At 35.7% G+C, this 17,362-nt stretch overlaps 1 protein-coding gene across 3 annotated transcripts in view; it reads right to left on the bottom strand.

The window, feature by feature from the left end:
• Positions 1–17,362, bottom strand: part of LOC130873039 (contactin-6) — a 370,643-nt gene that overhangs the window by 67,950 nt on the left and 285,331 nt on the right. For all 3 annotated transcript variants that reach the window (XM_057767572.1, XM_057767557.1, XM_057767564.1), the window contains one exon: positions 17,171–17,321. In XM_057767572.1, the coding sequence (XP_057623555.1) occupies positions 17,171–17,321 (151 nt within the window). The remainder of the gene's footprint in view (positions 1–17,170; positions 17,322–17,362) is intronic.

Below are 17,362 nucleotides of genomic sequence, written 5' to 3' on the forward strand. Positions count from 1 at the left end.
AGATGACAGATAACAGAAATTGCTAAATGACATAATAATTGGGTGTCGTGATGTGTCTTTATCCCAATGGCATGCCAAATGGTGTGCTAGTGGGCTGCTTTCCATAAAATATTAAGTAAATGTCATTTAGCACCTACTAAACACATCAGATGGAAAACTGGGCTAAATTAACCCAGTGAAGCAGGTCTTAGAGGAACACTTATCTGTCTAGCAGAAGGGAGAGGAGTGTTCATTTTTGCTGTCATATCTGGTGGGGTGTTGAAATGAACATGGAAGGGAGATAATATAGATTCATAAGCAAGCATGTCTATGTCTTACCACTCAGAAAACTGAAAAAAAAAATGGGAAATTACAAGGTTGCCAAAAGACCAAAAAAAAAAAAAAAAAAAAAAGAGTTTAAAAGAAATCAGGAAAACAAAAAAACTGCCCCCCTGCCCAAAAAAGCTAAAAGAGCAGCTACTGAAAAGACAGAGCCTGGTAGCAAAGGGAACTAAAAGAAAACTAAGCATTGGAATGTCAGAGCACTTTTTCATTGTGGCTCTTACACATCGACTGGTTTCGAGAATTTACGGGTGGAAAGTTGTGTGTATGGCTGAGTTCGACATCAACAAGGTTCACATATTGCCAGGTGACCTTATGCTGGCGATTTCATCCCTAATGTCCTTGGAATACAAGGAGCTGAGCTAGAAAACTAATGGGTATTACTTATTGCCTCTTGTCACCTGGCCTATGTAATCTGGTAATACCAGAAGAGAAATATCTGGATGATGCCAGCAGCCACTGGGGAAACAAAAAGTGAGGCAACAATTCACAAGTTTCATGGTAAAATATAGACTATTATAAATGGAACAATTTCGTTGTGCAAACTAGTTAATAACAAGCCTGAGTTATAGGCCAAACAGTTTGTAATTAATATTAAGCCTCTGAGTGATTATTTTAAGAGTTTCTGTGAGACAGGGTAGGACAAAAAGCCTCTATTTACAGAAATCCCTGGGAAATGACAATCCTCCTTCATAAAGGTGACAATGGAAGTAATGAACCCTGGTGGAATTTCCGATTCTGGGTCTCGATTTGCTCCATCTTGATTGTACTCCTTGGAGACTACATAGCTAGGATTATAAAAGTGACTGAGATTAGGCAATCAACATGCATGTGACTTTCTGTCTTTGACTATATGCTTATTACAATTCTTTACCCAGATCAATTTCATTATAACTGTTGTTAAAGTGTCCATACTGGGGATGCAGACAGAAGGGTCCATGGAGCCTGCTGACAAAAGTAGTCACTAAGCGGGCACAATTATTGAGTCACAACCCACAAGAAAAGACCCTATACCCCAAAATATACAAGGTGGGTATCTTCTGAGGAATGACTCTTGAACTTTATCACTGTCCTCCAGATGCAAGTGTACCCACATAAATGTGAATTAGAAAGATTCCATTTAGATAACCTTTTCATAATACATTGATACATTTAATAAATAAAAACAGTATATTGGCATCTCTCTTTTTCTCTGTTTATGTATGTGTGTGCATGTATGTGTGTGTGCGTGTGTGAATATTCTGAGAAGGTTCAATCTAATAATGAACAAAGAAAAAAAACTGTGTATGGTTTTAAGGTTGCCGTTAGTTCACCAAATGTGTACTATAAGTCATTAGAAATCTAATTAAAAATCTATAGTGTGATGTTACAATTATATTCAGTCTTGGAGTCAGAGCTTCCTAGAACTGAATGCCCTTGCGTGACTTATTGGTGGCATGACTTTCAGTGTGATGTTTAACTTCTCTAAGGTTTAGAGTTATATATCCAAAAGATAAATACTATAAATGTGTATCTTTCATAGATATATGGTGAAAAATCACATTAAATGATCTAATACTATCTTTCCATGGTGGATATGTTATAAATAGAAGGTATAACCATTATCATTATTCTTCTGTGATGAAAGTCAGGGTCACATATGGGAAGGATAGATGTCTGTATGCCTTGGTTAATTTAACCAAGAAATAGAAGTAGGCTAAAAATATATATTATTAAGTATAACTAAGCATTCCTCAAGTCTTTAGTCAGCTGTTGGATGACTCATGGAACAATTTTAGTTTCTTTTCCTGTATACAGAGGATCCTTGATGAAGTGCATCTTATCACAGGGAAGGAAAGTCAATATCCAAACTCTGAGTTGCGGTGTAACTAGGCCAAATGTCAGACAATCTTTAAAGCTGCAGATTAAGTTGTTTGCATAACAAGCTCCCACCACTGCTGCTCTCCTAGATATAGAAAAATTCCATGCACACTTCCAGTGCCACTTCAATTACTACGATCCTTTATGCCTTTCCAAGCTGATAGGAGACAAAATAATGAATTTTCCACACTTTCATCATATCCTCTGAGTTACCTATCTGACCCTTTGTATGTGGGCCTTTTTACCACACACTAGACACCAAGCACAGGATGTTACACAAGGTAAGTCAGACCAATTTCCTTCTGTGCTTATAAATAAATGAATAGTTGGATGGGAAAAAAGATTATGAATATACTCCTGTATGTCAGTAGATGCCAAACTCTAGTCCTGGGAAATTTGAGGGCTTATCACTCCAACCATGAACCACAATAGGGTGAGAAGTGGAAAAGGAACTAAAAAGGGCACTGGTTCTCCCTATAGGAAATTGGGTAGCTTAGTTCTTCAATGTGCTTCAGTAAAGTGTTCTTACATAAAATCATTTGGAAAAATTAAAAATAACTGTGAATACCAAAAGAAAATTGTAAAAATTTAACAAGTGTAACAAAACTTTGTGGCAGCCTCACATGTCATCATAATCACACTACTACAGATGATTTCTACACCACGGTTCTAGGGTTTATTACTTCAACTATGCCATAATAGAGAGCAATCTTCTTTCAGTTATTTTTACTTATTATTTGTTCTCAGAATCAAGACAAAACCATCATTTTCTGAAGACCATTGTACTTTAAACATATCCAGCAGTCACTTCTTTTTAAAGAGTCAAGCCAAGAACAAAAGGTCATTTGTATAAATTTCACAAATAATTGACCTTTTCTGTCTATAAAATTATGGCTGCTGAATATTTATGTGAATTTTGGAGATATAAATGTCGTTTAGAAATGAGTGCTAATAGTAAGTTGACATCGTTCTAAGGCCAATTAGATTCATATTTTCAAAAAGCAAGGCAACAGAGGACTTGTGTGTTTTTGCAACATTGAAGGAAGAAGAGATGAGCTTTCAGTGTATATCCCCTAAGGGAGAAAAAAGTAAACAGGGAGGAAGTATGTATTTTATGAGAAGATAGACATGTTTAAACCTAGCCTCAGATTATCTTGGAGGCTGTTAAATTAAAGTTATCAAATTCTAGGTACCTCTGTCCTAGTTTATAGCTACTGAATTAATTTTTTCTGTGAAGCTCTAGGATCTGCCCTTTTCACAAGGTTCTTATGATGCATGATCAAATTCAAAGCTTTCTGATATGGCCTTTGAGTTCACAGATTCTCCATGGTGAAGCTTACATCTGTGCTACTGCAGGATTCAGTACAATAATAGAGAAGATGGTATATATTTGGTAGATCTACTTTTTGACATTTGACCTTGGTTTACAAACAAGAGGGAAATATTTTAAATTGTGACCCAGAACCATAATAATCCGACATAAGGCAGTAATAAGAAATGATACATATACAATATGCAGACTGGGCTTAAAGGGATACTTAACATCCCCCCCCCTGAATGTGTGTGTTCATGTTTGTATGTATAATGTTTTAAGTATGTTTACACATACATGTATGGGCACACAAATGGGTGCATGCGTGTGTGGAGGGCAGAGGTTTTTAGAGATGTTCTTTTACTGAACTTGGAGCTCTCTGTTTTCACTAAACTGACAAGCAGGCACTACTGGGATCCATCTGTCTCTTCTCCCCATCCCCAATATGGGGTTATAGATTCACACCAATATTCTTAGCTTTGTAGGTTGATGCTGAGTATAAACACTGATGCCCTCAGACTTGTGCAACAAGGAATTTTTACATGAAGACAGCACTCCAGTCCAGGCTTTATTTCTTTTCTGAATGAAAATTGCTTTTAGATAATAACAAGTAGGTGGCTCTGCATTCATTCTCTAAAAAGGTATAAGACAAGGATTGGTAGAGGCCAATAGGAATAAAGTAATGATAAGTAGATGACAAAAGTGAAAAGGGAGAGCAAGATAGACAAGGGCACACAGAGGATTTTAGCTCATTACATTATCCTGTGACAAAGGCAAGAGTATCAGATGGCTCTTGACATATTCAACATCTACTCCCTGAGAAAGGCTCACCTTAACAAGCCTCTCAGGAGTGTAGAATGAACAATTTTAAATTTTATTACTAAGAGCCATCACAGGAAGGAGGCTCTAATAAGCCTGGTATTATGCAGCCTGCTGCTCTGCCTTAAACATGGGAACATATGGTTCATTTGCCTACTTGATACTCATGTTACCTGATGGACTAAACACTACTACACTAAGTAGTTGGTAATACATAATAAAATTAGGTTTGTTTGCTTCTTCTATTAGGAGGCTCTGCAAGAAGCAAGAAAAAGCAGAGAAAAAATAATTTGTACTTGTTTGAGGAAGATTAAAGCAACAAGGAAAAACTGTGCAAGGAAGGGTTGTTTTATTATTAAGGTAGCACTTGGGAGAGTAGACAAAATAAAAATGTAGAATAATCACGTGGAAGGTAGTTACTATAAAATATAGAGAAGCATCTAACAAGGAGAAACAAGAATTGGAATCTCTTACTTATCTATGCAGCCATTGTGGGCTGATGCCCCAGAAATTAAGACAGACACTTAAAGGTTCTAGGAATGAAATTCAATAGTATATGAATGGAACCTTGATGCATAATAAATAACTGCTTATTCCAGATAGTTTTCTCAGCACAAAAATAAGAGCAAACTAAGTTCTCATTCTCTCTCTCTCTCTCTCTCTCTCTCTCTCTCTCTCTCTCTCTCTCTCTTTGTGAGTGTGTGTGTGTGTGTATGTGTGTATGTGTGTGTGGTTTTATTCCACGGTATAAGATTTCAGACATTTATTCTCACAGGTAACTTTTCCCTTTGGAGAACATGAAGAGCAGATGATTTTCTTATAAGCAAAGAATGAGAGTGACAGATAATGTCCTCCCAGGTCTCCTTTCTCTTTTCCTCCCCTTCTGCAACTTCTCCATTCATTTATTTTCTCTAACATCTTTGGATTCTTTGGTTCATTATGATGTGGAATTTGCTTCTATATATGGGCTGCTTTTATTGGCAAATGAATAAATCTGTTTCTTTCAATGACTTAGCAGAATAAATTACAGGCAGCAAAACCTGAACAGAGATTTATATAGAAAGTAAGTAGAGTTAAAGAGACACCATGTATCTGCCAAAGGGGAGAGACTCTGAAAATTTACTGGTAGGCTACAGCCTCGTGGTAAAACATAGATAGATAGAAATGGGTTAATTTAATGTATAAGAGCTAGCTAGGAATATGACTAAGCTATTGGCCAAACAGTGATGTAATAAATTTAGTTTCTATGTGATTATTCAGGTCTGGGGGGTCTGGAAATGAAAAAGAAGTCTCTGCCTACCAAGTTGGATCAAGTATATCCACTTAAAACCTGAGAGAGCTTGGGAAGGAATTCTAGACATAAACAAACAGAGTTAAGCAGGGCTCTTGGTAGCATCATTTTCTTGGGTAGGTTCTGTTTGTTAGAGAGAAACAAAGGTGCAATTCCTTTAAGAGAAGGCTTCCTGAATCAACTTTAGGGACAAAAATTGCACAGCTCCTTTAAGAGCTGACTTCCTGGTTCATGCTAGTCCTGTTGCTTAATGGTGACATAGTCTCCTCCATGTTGGACTGGTCAGAGCAAACAGGCAGGGTCATAAAGTTGGTCCTAGTCATGCCCACATAGCATTTTAAAAATAAGTGTTCCTGGCAAAAAAATCATTATAGATACACAATGAAAACAGATTCAAACAAAAATAAACCTCTAAATGGATCAAAGTGTGTTTTAAAAATGTACATAGGCATGGAAGAAAAAGAGAAAAGAATACAGAAAAGAGTATAGACAGTCATAGATTAAAGGAGTAACAATAGTAAAATAAATGTTAAATAGAGTAATAGAGTTAAAATTAAGCCACATAAAAATAAGAAATACACAGAGAGTCTGAATTATGTTTATTATTGTGTTTTCATTGAATTTTTTGCCTGTGAATGAGGTAACTACAGAGAGACATTTCATTGTATAGACTGTTAAGCTAAACCAACATATATATTTTAAAGGCATCTTGACTTCAAAATTTAAGTCTAAGGCTATATTATTTTAGAAAAGAGGTTCTGCTTTTGTTTCCACAGAGGATGGGAACCCTTGTATTCCATTCAGTCTATTGTGGTTTGATGGAATAAAACCCACCAAAAGGTCTTATGGTTTTATTATATGTAATTTTACTATGTTAAAGTTAAAACGTTTCTTTTTAATTAGACAGAAAAGGGGAGATGTTGTTGGATGTCCTTCTATATATGTGTTGTTTTTATTGGCTAATGAATAAAACTGTTTCAGTCAATGGTTAAGCAGAGTAAAACCAGGCAGGAAATCCAAACAGAGACGTATACAGATAGTATGCAGAGTCAAGGACATGTTATGTAGCTTCTGAAAGAGAGAGACACTGGAACTGTACAGGTAGGGCAAAACTTCATGATGATACATAGATTAATAGAAAAGGGTTAATTTAAGATGTGTGAACTAGCTAGGAATATGCCTAAACTATTGTCTAAACAGTTTTGTAATTAATATATTTTCTGTGTGATCATTCGGGTCTGGGTGGCCAGAAAACAAATGAGCAGTCTTTGTCTATATCATTCTTTCCCACAATTCAGTGCTCTGTCCAGACAGCAGGTATCGGTGTTGTAGTGATAAGAAAATGGCAGTATTGTAAATCTACTTTAAATTTGGTGCTTCCACATAAATACACTGAATAACCACTACTTTCAGTAACTGGATAATTCTATTAAAATCAGTGGGATTACTTGTCAATACAGAGATTTCCATTTGCCATATATCAGAATATATACAGGGCTTAAGGGTGGTATTGCAAGTAAGGAAATACACAGAAAACCCATGATTCCACAAGGCTTGCTCATGAACTTGGAGTTTAAATAAGTAAGAGAAGGAAACAGAAATTGTATAAGAAGAATAGATGTTCTCTTGTTTTGAGTCTATGAAAAATGATATCATTTTCAGACCAACTCCCATGGGATAGAATTTCTCCTTTCTAGGGAAGTTGACTGCAAATGTTTAAGTATCTCTATATGTAACCATTGTTACATGGTGTAAAATGTGGTGTAAAATGACACCAGTGTAACATGTACTCTGTGAGAACACTGATCCTCAGTTGTATATTACTATATGGAAAAAAATGTGTCTTTTTTGAGACATATAAAAGGCCAGATACATTTCTTAGCAAATAAGAATTCACTAAAATGAGTATTATTAAAATCATTGAATATTTTCCTAGATGCAAGTGTGTTTTATCATATTTTTATGTTTTTGAAAAGAAGGTAAAAAATCCATTGATTTACTTATGGATTCCACCGTGATTCTTCTAACAACAGGACAAAATGAGTGGTCTGTTGTTTTTTGTTTTTGTAGTTTGGAGCTCCTGTGTCTACTACCGACAAGGGTCAGTGATTCAGTGCTTAATGTTGCCTGGCAGAGCACACTGTTGACCTGTCTGTTCAGCAGGCTAACATTTCCTATTAAATTCAGAAGTTCCCTAAATAGGAAGCCAACACCTATAGGGAAAAATGAGACACATTTAAGACTTTTGATTTCTATCTAGTTGCTAAGTAGATTTCCAAGGCAAAGAAGTGATTAATCAAATTCATCAGATGTGGGAGTAATTAGTGTCCTGAGAATTCCTTAAAGACGTGTTCTTTATCATCACTTGCCTTGACCACCCAAGTTGAGGTTTTGGTTGCTCTTCTCTTTCATAAATGTAAATATGCATAGATTGAACTGCACAGAGATCAAAATGATTTCTTGAAAGGTTTAGACATCTTAGAATGCATGGAGACTTCATGCCCTTCTACATAGGCTGTGCCATTTCTGTCTCAGACACCCCTCTGTGAGATACAAGCACCATTTTCTCTAAAATGGTTCAACTGAGAACCAGAAAAACTGAAGGATTTGCTAGAACCTATCAACTAAATGAGAAGTAAAATTGGGGCCTTAACCACAGTCTTTGACTCCAAATAACTTTAAGGACAAACTATTTCTTTAGAAAAAATGAAAAGAATATTACATACCTGAAGCAATGTAGTTTAACGCTTTAGCCTCAGGGTGTAGTAGAAATATAAAAGATGTTCAATGAATTTGTATAAAGCTTATGAAAGAGTTAACAAATGAGTACATCATGATTTTATTTATACTTGAAGTTTAGTTCAACTGCATATAATAGTGTTAATGAGAAATACACCCTATAGACTTAGTTCTTTGATCTCTTAGTCCCCAATTGGTTGGTGCTGTTTGGAGGTACATTATTGAACTTAGGAGGTAGAGGCCTGAAACAGGAAGTATGACACTGTGGACCACCTTTAAAACTGTAGAGTCTCACCCTATTTCTAGGTGTCTCTCTCTGCTTTCTGTTCGTGGTTGAAGATGTGATATCTTAGCATTGTGTCCCTGAACCTGCTGCCATGCCTAGCCCACCATCACAGACATTCCCTCTGGAAATGTAAGCCAAAATAAACTATTCCCTAAGATGCTTTTGGCCATAATGTTTTGTCACTACAAAAGAACTATCCTGAATGAGTTAATCAGACCCATAAAAATCAGCATGGTATGTGTTCACTCACAGGAGAATACTATCTGTAAAGCAAAGGATAAGGAGTCTATAGTCCACTATCCCAGAGAAGCTAATTGCCAAGAAGAACCCTAAATAAACATACACAGCTCCCCATGGGATGGAGAAATAGACAAGATCTCTTGAGGAATTGAGAGCATGGGGGGAAGAAGAGAAGGAGGGTGGGATGTGATGGAATGTGGAGGGGAGGGAGTAGGAACTGTATTTGACATGTAAAATGAGAAAAGATATGCTTTTTAAATAACTTTTTAAAAAAGAAAATTAGCTGATATAATTAATTTACAACCTCTAAAAGTTAAATAAACTTTAATTTGCACTGTTTGGAGAACATAAAAACTTATACTAAATATATTATGTTCCACATGTGTTGAGTGTTCAAACTGACATACTGAATGAAAGAAGGAGGCTAAATGTCTCCAATGGTTTTCCCTTTAGTTGCAGAGTTCCCCTTAAACTCTGAATTTTTCCCAAACAGATCAATTCAGTTGTTTTATAATTAATAGAAACATTTGTGTTCAACTTAGTCACTTTTTCACCTGAGTAAACCATTAAGAAATATATGAACCTGATATCAACAAAGAACTTACTATTTTCAACTAGCCAAGTACTCATTCTGTTGAATTTAACCATATTCTCCAGGCATTATGTGGTTATAATAATCAATATTTAATTATTTTAGTGACCTAAAAGTAGCCTGGTGGTTTTCCTCAGGGCCATGATACTCCTCAAGGAGAGTGACCAGAACCTAGGCTATCTAATGTTCAATGTTGAGGTCTTTGCAATACATGCTTTGTCTTCTGTTTAATTTATACATTGCTGTTAAATCTATCACTAAAGAGAATGAGAGAGACATTGTATAACTATTAATTTCCCACACAAAAATCAAGCAGGTTTGAACTCTTTAATGAAAATAACCCATGATCACAGGGAGAGAAATTGTCCGTGATCAGAATTTTCCATGTTCATAGACTATTACAGTTTATGGAAGCCCTAAAGCAAACAAGGCTTTGATGATAGTGCATAAGCTAATAAGAAAGAAGCTAACCATTTTAAAAACTGCTTTTTACCTGCAAATCTCAAGGTGTCATTATTTTTTTCTGCTGTGTAGCACTCCACTGTGTAAATGTACCACATTTTCCTTATCCTTTCTTCAGTCCAGGGACATTTAGGTTGTTTCCAGGTTCTGTCTATGACAAACAATGCTGCTAGAATATAGTTGAGTAACATGTCCTTGTGATATAATTGAGCATCCTTTGGGTATATATACCCAAAACTGGTATTTTGGGTCTTTAGTAAAATTTTTCCTAATTTTCTGAGACATCACCATACTGATATGCAAAGGGGCTGTACCACTCTGCACTCCCACCAGCAATGCAGGAGTAAAATGGATGAATCTAGAAAACATCATATTGAGTGAGGTAACTCAGACCCAGGAAGACTCATAATGTATTCATAAGTGGCTTGTAGACAGAAAGCACAGAATGCAGCCTAAAATTCACAATCCCAGAAGACCCTAAGAGAGACATACGTGCATCTAATCTACATGGGACGATGTAGAAAAAGACAAGATCTCCTGAGAAAATTGCGAGCATGGGGCCATGGGAGAGGGCAGACGGAAAGGAGAGATGAAGAGAAAGAAAGGGGAGCAGAGGAAATGTATAGCCCAATAAAATCAATAAAAAAGTTAAAAAAAAACTGCCTTTTGATACAAGTTAATATTTCAATAGATTAAAACATTTGTCAATATGACTTCAAACAAGGGAATGTTTAGAAAGTTTTCCTTTAGCACCATAGAAGAAAACCTGGATACAGAGGGAGGGAACTTGTCTCCAAAAATAAGCTTTATCACCTACTGGGTCTGTGATGAAAACTCCAGATTGATAAAAGAGAGGAGACATTGTCTAAAAACATATATTGCTAACCTTATTTTTTTTAAGTAGCCAATAGACTTTGATTACTTTGAATAGGCTTCTTTAAAGATCTCTCAACCACCTTAAGGTAGTTACACTTTATTGGTGGTAAGAGTCAGTGATAATGAAATTTCAGAGAAGGCAATATCATATAGAAGTTTTATACTGGAAACTAAAGAGGTCTGTTTTCCCATGGAAACACTCCCAATGTCAAGAACTGAAAAGCTTCTATTTAGAATCACTGAAGATTTCAACTAGTTTTCTATATTTCTCTTTCATTCTTTCTTTGCATACAAGTGAGTTATTTATTACCAGAGTATGAGAAGTTTAAAGATACGTATACTTTTATATGAAATGATGAATCTGGAATGACATTAAGAACATGCACAGGAACTCTATGTGACTTGTTTAAGTTCAGGATGTGACCTTATACAGATTGAAAAATTGGCTCAATAGTCTGTCATTCCCCTTTACAACAGACTATTCAACAGTATGTCTACCTACACATTTAACATTGACTTTTAAAATCTAAATTAAAAATAATCTATAATCACCCATTGTGTCCAAAATTCTGTTGTTTGCTCTTAGAAAATTTAATTTCAATTGCCTTGAAAATCTACACACATACATACATACATAGATACAGAGACATAGTTATTCCAATAGTCTTAATTTCTATGTTCTAGATGCAATTAGAAATAATTTGTGAATCTAGTAGTGACTGCCTCTGTCTTTAATTCCAGCATTTGAGAGAAAGAGACAGGTGGACCTTTGTGAGTTCAAGGCCACTTCAATTCTATGGCCAGAATAATTTGTTTCAATGCCTAGAACTTTAATACTTTCTTTCTGTGAAATTGTTTTTCATTATGGTAGCCATTTTCAAGTTAAATACAATTACTTTGCTGGTATTATGTTCTGCATCCAACATCAATGGCCTGAAAAAGTGGTTTCTGAATATGGAAAATTATTCATTTCCCACCTCATCGTCAGGCTATTAGTTTAAAAGAAAGAAACTACCTTATACCTGATGGGTTAAAGACAACATCAGAATCTGTTATTTTAAATAATGCTATTCTTTACATCGAATTTATACAAGGAGGCCTTTGTTAAAGAAATGTCTCAAATGTATACTCAAAAAAAAATAGTGTAGAGAAGTCAACTCATCTTCTATGATATACTATGGAACAACATTTCTAAAGTTTTCTCTCCTTCCAATTAATTTCCTTTACTTCTCCTGTCTTTCCAGTCTCCTACCTTACATTTTCCTTTTGTTCTTTCTATAATACTGCATATTATTTTATTTTTTTACTTTCAACTTCTTTGAAAGTCCTTATGAGAAGACCACAGGAAATCTATTAAGCCAATACAAATGGCAGCATATGTAGTGATTATCTAATTTATTCTATTATTAATAAAAACCTAGTGGTTATATTGGGAATAATCCTGAACGATCCACAGAGTGACAGAGAAATGGCCCCACTCACTACACATCCCATGGACGGAGATACATATTACAGTTTGGTTAATCAGTCCAAACAGGCTTACACAGTTGAGAGATGCCTTTTACCTGTTCAAACACAAGACAGAAAATTATCTTTCCTGACTTGTGTACACTATACATTCTATACTTATGTTAATGCCAATATGTATGGCACCTTTAAAAGTTTATGCATTTTCTTTTTGTGTTTTCAGAACAAATGGAACAGACATCAATGACAACAAATAGCCCAGGGAAACCAGACTCTCAGAATGCCTCTATGGAAGTTTTCTCAAAATTCTTCATCCAAAATAGCTTCAAAGCTGCTAGTTGAGATGATCTAACCTTACAGAATACTCAAAACAGGACTTAAGATAAACTTTTGCCACACACAGAGATTAAACAAAAAATAATACAGCTAGTTTTCTCAAGACATGATCATTATCTCTGTATTCTCAGGATCCCCTAAAAGTGCTGCTATCCCCAGACAGCAGGAAGCAATCTAAAGAACATGATGTCCACATTTCCAAAGTGGGGTGGATGATTTCTGGTTGCTCAGGGGTTGTGTGTCATCATTAGGGGCATTAGGTTCATTTTGTTACTGGTCATGTTCAGAAAAAAACATTGAACAAAAGAGGTGGATTTAAGGATCTTTTTCTGTAATTAAATGGGGGAATATAAAGATGATAGAAAAAAGTACAGATTATTGAATCTGTGTTTAAATTAAAAAACAACTATTATCCTCAAATATTTTACATAGGTATTATTTTGTATATTCATATAAAATTAATAATGTTATTTTGGTGTAAAAACTGTACATATGACTCTACTGTTGTTTAAGGTATTGTACCTATGCAGCTCATTTAAAATATATTGTATAGTTCTAGTCCTCAAAGGTTATTATTAAAAACTGTTTAGGTTAAATAAGAAATGTAGGTTAGTAGTTAGTCACCTATAATAAACAAACATGTAGTCATGTACGTATGTTCAATATCAAACAGAAGAATATTTTAGATAGACAGATGCTCTCCAAACACCTTCAAAGAAATACATTTATGGCATTTAAGATGATTTAATAACAAGACTTTTCATGACAGTGAGACATATCTGCTATTGGTAGTGCCAATTAATTTCAAAACGGGAGGACAGTCATCAACGAACCTCCATATGGAGCTTGCATTAAATGCAGCAAAACTAGCCATCTGGGCAAGAAACTTCCCTTGCCTCTACTGTTGACAATAAGCTGCTCAGATTTAATGAACAGGGCACAAAAAGAAGGTGACTGCCAAACTTTACCAAGACAGGGTAGGAAGCTTATCAAAACTCCTATTTCACAGAAAAGTCTTTCAGTTATTCTTTCTTTGTCTTTAGGTCAAAGATGATTGCCTCAACATTGAAAACAAATCTTGGTGACTGTCCAGGCAACCACCTTTTTCTGTTATTTCTATGGTTTGGAAGTTATTTGCTCTGCACTTCTTGTTTACTCAGGTACTATTATACCTTCTCTTTGATGCGATTAAAAACTAGATAGCTATATAGCTACAATTTTTCTTCTTTCCAAATTCAGAAAGAAAACCTACATAAGAGATGTAAAGTTTATATGGTTGAGAAACAAAAACTAAGTTGTTTAACAAAAAGGTATTCTAAGATCTAAAAAGATATTTTTAGGATGGTAATACAAGTTATGATTTAAAAAGTGGTTTAGGTTTAACCTTTGGATTCACAAAGATAAGATAATACAGTACTTTCTCCAAATTTGCCAAATACAAAAGGATAGAACATTGTAAATGTAATCCTTTCTGATATTACCTCTTATTTTATAAAGTTTTAGTATGTTAGAGTTAAAATCTTTCCTTTTTATTTAGACAAAATGGATGGAATGCTGTGAAATATTTTACACTGTGAGAAGATGTGTTTCTGTAATTGGTATAATAAAGACCTGAATGACCAGTAGCTAGGCAGGAGAGGGTAGGCAGGAATTCTGGGGTGAGAGAGGAAGCGAAGAAGGAGTCTTGGCATGTGTGTTGCAAATGAGATCCCAGGGAGACACTGAAGAGATTTGGTATACAGTAGAGAGTAGATGAAACTGAGCCATGTAGAAAAAATATAGATTAAGAGAAAGGCAAGTTAATTTAAGTTATAAGTACTAGGGGAAGAAGCCTAACCTAATGACCAAGTTTTCATAACTAATAATAAGCTTCCATGTCATTAATTGTGGGCTGGCAGTCCAGATAAAAAAAAAGTTACTGCTACAAGCACAAATGCTGTATTTTCCAATAAGCAGCTTGAAGTCACACATTTAATGAAATCGGTGACTACAGGAGACAATAGATGAGGAAACAAGGCAGAAAGCCTGCAGAGATATGATGTCTCATGGAGTTAACTTCATGCCCTTTGCAAATTACTGTTTAGTACTCAACAAATCAGATAGATACAGATACCTGTAATTACTAGATCCTGCTAGGGCTCAATTATTTCTTCAGTCTTTTAGAATGTACATTCAGAACTTAATTTGTTTGCTTTTATTGTTAAAATGTGTAATGGAGTCCCCAAACTAATGGAAGATGTTATTATAAAGACTCTGTAGGTTAAGAGGCCACAGGATCATTCATTCTTTCATTGCAATGAAGTGAGCTTGAATATACTATGACCATGACTAACTGCTCTGAGGCTAAGACTGATTTTATCTGGGGCAAATGAAATAAAAAGAAAGCAATAAATGTTTGAAAATTTTATGTTCCTTTTGCTTTCTGGATTTTCTTTCACCACGATCATTTCCATCAGTTCCCCACAGTTTCTCAAGTTCTCTTTATTCTTTCCTCACACACACCTTTTAAGGTCATGAAAGGTCACTGTCATCTCTTCCTGTTCTTTGGCTTCACACTTTAGAACCACTTTATCCAACACAGCACCGTTCATCGGTATATCTGGATCCACATCACTAGAGTATATATAACATCTAGATCTGCTGAAGTAGGTCTGGAGTATTCTTCTACATCATCATGTTTAAAACGTGATTTGATTTTAGGGGTGAAAGGTAAAATGTACAGAAAGCAACTTTTATGATGTTCAACAGGGGGCTTCTGCAGACACTTCCCAGAAGAGGCCAGTCTGGCCTCTAGCAGCAGGTTATCTTCACCTTTCTGTTCCCATAAGCCAACATGCCTGTCCCTTTGTCTTGAGGCATTTCCCTAAGTAAAGCCTCTCTCTAAGACTCTAATACCCACTCATTCATCTATTGTGACTCATTCATTAAAAGTTCAGGGGAATTTCTATTTTAGGATGTCTTCAATCCAGGGATATAAAAACTTTTTATAAAGGCAAGGCTAAGGAATGAAGGAAGGCACTACAATGCCTCCTCTCAAACATTTCATCAGGTATTTGGAGAGCTCTATAAGGACAGCAGATAGAGCCAGCAGGGCCATCAGCACCAATGCAAATCTCTGATGCTTGTTGTTGTCTCCCCTTTATTCTCTCTTCCTTGGCTACAAGGGCAATATTAGGAATGCTAACATCAAATCAAAGTCCTCACATCTGGCCTATGAAGTTTGTTTCCCTAGAAAAACCTTCAGAGGTTCTTTGTCAAAATCCATATTTCTAGCTTATCCTGCAATATTAACTATGTTACATAGTGAATCTGCTTTTGCAACACTTGACCAAAATCAAGTTGTGAATGTTCATGTGAAGTGACAGCTCACAAACCAGTCTTTTTCTAAAACTACAAACTGGCACACTTATCCAGTGCCAAGCCATTGGGTAAAGGCTTCTCCATTTTAGCTGAGCTGTGACAATACCCTTAACTACAATAATCTACTTGCCAGACTAATGTTCTCTCTCTACTTTTCACCTTTCCTGTCCTGTGGACACCCAAGAAAAAGCCATCCAGCAAAGACTTTTATCCATCTTCTGAAATTCCTTATCTACTTACTGCTAACCCCCTAGCAGTATTCAACTGTGAACAACAAAGGAAACTTTTCAAATTCACCCACCCCTTTCTGTCCTATAACTACCTGATTTTATAAGTAGCCAGCAGGCTCTGATTCTTACAGAGACCTCCTCTGCAGTCCCTGCCCCCAAAAAAGGCTAGTAGTATTTGTCAGCCACCTCATCCCCTTGTCTGTATTCCTGTCAATTCCATTACATTTTACTTTTCTTTCATGTGCTCTGTCTTGCCAGATAAGGGTCGCTGCTACATATTTTTGTTGAAAAGCTCTATGAATTCATATGTGCACAATGGTTCATTCTTAACAGGATGACTCAGTCACACACAGGGGCCATTCAAATACAGCTGCCAACTGTGGTCTGACTGTCCTTCCTATACACAAGAATCTATAGAGCAATGTAATGAACCATATTATATGTTTGAAAAAGAATAAATATTCCATTCTGCTGCACTGTGCTAGAAAACATTCAAGTGAGGACTTCAAGTTTCTCACCTGCAACCATTCTGGAAGGAAACCTCTCCTGCTTCTCTACAGGAACCTCTCCACACTATTTTCTTTTTCGTGTGGTGAATTCATTTAGTCATGGGGTGAACACCTGTGTGACTATTTAAAAACCATAGCACCAGGTGTGTGCCTAGGAGTATCTCTTGCCTTTGTATAATGTTCTCGCTGATTTCTCAGCAGGCTGGGTCAGGAAAAAGGCTTCAAATTGAATATAGAAAAAGGTCTTAAAGGATTTTAAAAATATACGTCTATTATAAGTATGTGCAATGAAAATATTGCAGCCAAATTACACAAACAAGCTTTATAGCTACTTATGTTTACGTAGGATGTGAAACCGTTGGCATCTCAGGGTACTCCACTGAAACTTTATCACAGAAGAAAAAGCTGGGCTTGGGAGTTGGTACATTATAAAATACAAAAAAAAAAAAGTACTTATAAAGATGTCTTACCTTTTACTTTGCCTTAGGCTCTCTGTTCCTCTTTTCCAAGAAATAGATGCTTTAGGGAAGGCATTTGGTTTGCATTCAATAGAAATGTCACCACCAACTTGAACAACTGAGATTTTTTTAATGGGTTTTTTTGAGAAATCTGGAGCTGAGGCTAAAAGCAAAAATTAAAAATTGATTAATTAAATCACTCAA

The sequence above is a fragment of the Chionomys nivalis genome, chromosome 1 (genome assembly GCF_950005125.1).
Source record: "Chionomys nivalis chromosome 1, mChiNiv1.1, whole genome shotgun sequence".
NCBI classification, from domain to species: Eukaryota; Metazoa; Chordata; class Mammalia; order Rodentia; family Cricetidae; genus Chionomys; species Chionomys nivalis.